At 39.9% G+C, this 4,077-nt stretch overlaps 1 protein-coding gene across 1 annotated transcript in view; it reads left to right on the top strand.

The window, feature by feature from the left end:
- pcca (propionyl-CoA carboxylase subunit alpha) overlaps positions 1 to 4,077 on the top strand; it is a 33,678-nt gene that overhangs the window by 5,114 nt on the left and 24,487 nt on the right. Inside the window, exons 7-8 of the mRNA XM_050071122.1 lie at positions 3,372 to 3,503; positions 3,892 to 3,928. Of these exons, the coding sequence (XP_049927079.1) occupies positions 3,372 to 3,503; positions 3,892 to 3,928 (169 nt within the window). The remainder of the gene's footprint in view (positions 1 to 3,371; positions 3,504 to 3,891; positions 3,929 to 4,077) is intronic.

The raw sequence follows: 4,077 nt of genomic DNA, 5'->3' as shown, positions 1-4,077 counted from the left end.
GCTCAGATGGATTCAGCTTCTCCTCTCCCTCATCTTCCTCTGATGACCATTCATAGTTCAATTCAAAACTTATTTTAGGAAATAAATCCATATTTTTGGCTGTTTGACAGTGGATGAATTAATTAGCCTACAACGCAACTGCTGACCTAACTGACACTAACCGTCAGTTTTGATTTGATTGTTGATCACAATCAGCTGTGAGGCGGAGTGATATACACAGTGAAATAACCGTGATGTTGTACTCCAATATCATCACGGTTTTACTGTCTCTCGACCAATCAGATTGCAGGGCCGGAACTAACTGTTGTATAATGCAGCATAGCTAACCCATACTGGAGTGGAACACATTATGGCAACTCAGTCATTACACCGTAAGCAGTTGTTTTCTGAGTGGTAAAAAGTGTTTCACGCTTTAAATGCACCTCAACTGTAGCAGCAGTAGAGCTGGGTATCAGCACTCGATACATTAAGGTGTCAACTGAAATAACCCAGTACCAAGTAGTATCAAAACGTCTTCAGTCAAGGGATAGCTGCATTTGATCCTTTTTGCGCTAGGGTCTGATCCTAGACGGAAAGCAAACTTTCTGTTGCTGCCGTTTCTGGAGCTGCTCTCGTCCCAGTAAACGGTCAGTTAAGTGTCTTCTTGGTTAGCGTGAGCTAGCACAGGAGCAGTGGCTAACATCCAGTACTTAGCTGTTATATGGTCCCAACAAACTCACACTGACACCGAGAAGGCTCGATTCTGTCATTAAACCCGTTAGTAACTAAGGTAACGTTAGCCATGTGATGCTAACAGTTAGCCCTGTCACTGTCACATAAGGTACTCTATTAGTATCAGTTGTACTTCAAGGGTTATTGGTATTGTCAGCTGTTGTTAATAATGGGTATTTGACTAGAAGCACCCACTATATTTATTATCACAAAGACATAAGAGCAGTGGGGTGTAGAAGTTTATTCTTTACCTTTGAATAACTATATGTGAACACAATCTCAACTTGACATCCACTCTAAGATGCCGTTGAAAGCTTACTGTGTGCTCCAATACCCATACTACCATACTATTTAGTATTAAGTACTATTTCATAGTATAAAGATTTAGTAGGTACCAATACATAGTATGTCAAATGCAATATGCCAAAATACCAGGATGTTCTTATGCATCTGATCGCATTTTGCCAGCATGCTTTTCTGGCAGTTCTGACCCACAGTCCTTTGCACAGTGGAAGGTACATCACATTGACTGAGCCACTAACAGGTGACTGCTCATTCAGAGGCCGTAATGGCAGATGACAGTGCATTCAAGTGACTAATAACCAGTCTTATAGATAGTAATAATAGGAATATTAATTGTTTAAGTCAACAAAGTAATCATAAAGATAAAAGAATCAGTCTCAGGAGTACTTTATTGATCCCTGAGGGGAAATTGTGATTCAATACAGTCGCTCCGCTGTAAAGAGTAGAGAATTATAAGTAAGAAAAAGAGCATGAAAAAGAAATGTGTAAATATAAATAAATGAAATATAATAAAATAGAAATAAAATTGTGCATTATGCTACAGTGTTTAACACTAGTACTTAAAATATTAAGAATGAAAATATGTTCACTGTGCTGTGTCTGGAAGTGTGTAAAAAATATATAAGTATGTGCATAGTGCTGCATTACACTGTATAAACCAGTGTTACATCAAGAAGTATACATTTTTATTACACTAATGTTCACTACAGTATATACATCAATAGAGTAAAAAACAAGAATAAGAATAAACGTAAGAAATATGTATAGTTATGTGCATTATATGTTGAATAAATGTAAACATACAGAGGTGTTGGTGAGAATAAATTAGTATACTGAAGAATATTGCAAATTTGAATAGTTGCACCAATTATTGCACAGTTCTGCACAGTTAAGGCAGTTTTGCAAGAAATAATTGGACCTTTAAACCACTATTGCGCAGTGAAGTATCAACAACAAAAGGACATAACCATGAAAATAACAATGACAGAGAAATGCATATCCTTCAGTACGCATGTCCAAGTATCCTTGAGCAAGATACTGAACCCCACATTGCTCCTGATGGCTGTTCCATGGGTGTGTGAGTGTGTTGAAAACTGAGTAGCAGGTAGCACCTTGTATGGTAGCCTCGGCCACCAGTGTGTGAATGTGAGTGGGTGAATGTGACTCGTAGTGTCAAAAGCGCTTTGTCAGAGGACTAGAAAGGTGCTATAGAGGTGCAGGTCCATTTACCATTTAGGTCCATAACACTGCATGTTAAAATGTCCAAGGTATTACTTAAGAATTAAAACTACATGAATTGCAAAGTAACAACAGCAGAGCACTCCGGGAAGACCTCCGCCTCTGGTGGAAAATGGCATTTTGTTTTATACGTGTTCTATCTCCATGGTAATGTTAAGTGACAGCCTTAAGATCTGCTTCGTTCCAAATTGAATACTTTTTCTATTTTAACTTCAAATTTCACACTCTGGACTGGAACAGATATACAGTATGAGCAAGAGGGTCAAAGTTTAAGACACAATGTTATGAAGAGGACGTATGTCCCAAAAGGTAAAAGTGTTTTACGTTTGCTGTGTTTTTAAAGATATTTTTGGGGGGCATTTTTAGCCTTTAATGGATAGGACAGACAAGTGTGAAGGGGGAGAGAGAGGGAGTGACATGCAGCAAAGGGCCACAGGCTTGAGTCGAACCCGGGCCGCTGCGGCGTCAGCCTTGTACATGGGGCGCCTGCTTTACCACTAAGCCACCGACGCCCCACCTTTGCTGTGTTTTTATTGCCCTGTAAAGCACATCGAATTGCCCTGGTGTATGAAATCTGATGTAAAAATAAAATTGCCTTGCCTTGCCTTGTGTGCGTAGTCCATGCAACAGTATGTACTTTGTCAGGGCAGCTGCAGTACGTAATGATAGTTAAAAGAAATGGTATGCTATTTGGAAGGCAGGGTTTATGTTTTCACATGAGAGCAGTTATTCTGTTTACAAAACTATACCTGCAGTCAGGTGTTAACAGTACTTTGATTGGTTTTGAATGCTGAAATCAAAGTTAATACACTTCATTAACTTTGATTTCAGCATTCAAGCATTCTCTGCAAGAAAACAAATATGTGTATTTACCAAAATATTGAACTGTTAATTTAAATGACCAGTCTCAGATTTTACTGGCAATTATAACAATAGTTACTAAAACACGGCAAACAAACCCCACCACGATAGATCAAAGATTTACTGAGTGCAAACCTGTTGTGAGGCGAGTGGAGCCAGGCCCTGCAGTGGGATGGGACTTCAGCTCTTTGATCTCTCTCTGGTATTATTATAAGTCTGATATGGTAACGTTAATGGTATTATTGTTTTGTTGCTAGGCAGCAGAGGATGTAGCATTCATTGGCCCAGACACCCATGCTATCCAGGCTATGGGGGATAAAATTGAGAGCAAGCTGATCGCTAAGGCTGCCAAGGTCAACGTCATCCCAGGATTTGATGGAGTCGTAGAGGTACGGCCACACATACACAGCAGTGCATGTATGCAAAAAGAACAAGGGCTCTTAATGTGCTGCTCTTCTTACTCTTTACTAAATTCTTATAATCAGTTGTATTGTTTATGGACGGCAATGGGCAATATCTAATGTGCTTAATTGGGTTCTGTTTACACAAAAGATTTCAGCATTCTACTTCACCCACAACCGGATTGATCCATTATAAAACACTACACAATCACATTTTAATCAAGACACAGAACTGCTGCATATCTGAAACCATCAAGACGAGCCTTACTCTCAGTGTGGGGACAAGCTGGTTGAAAGCATGGATGAGACAGTTACTGCAGAGTTGTCAGTAATGCTTTGGTTGATCATCAGTAACCATTAACCCTCTCTGTGTCAGAATGCTGAGGATGCTGTGAAGATCGCACAGGAAATTGGTAAGTCATCACTTCTGAAGTGTGTGTGTGTGTATGTGTGTGTGTGTGTGTGTGAGAGAGAGAGAGAGAGAGTGTGCGCGTGTGTGAGAGAGAGTGCGTGGCATGTGTGTGTGTGTGAGAGAGAGAGAGAGGGAGAGAGAGGGAGAGAG

The sequence above is a fragment of the Epinephelus moara genome, chromosome 19, assembly GCF_006386435.1.
Source record: "Epinephelus moara isolate mb chromosome 19, YSFRI_EMoa_1.0, whole genome shotgun sequence".
NCBI classification, from domain to species: domain Eukaryota; kingdom Metazoa; phylum Chordata; class Actinopteri; order Perciformes; family Serranidae; genus Epinephelus; species Epinephelus moara.
Note: the sequence above shows the minus strand (reverse complement) of the source record. Positions and strands in the feature narration are given on the sequence as shown.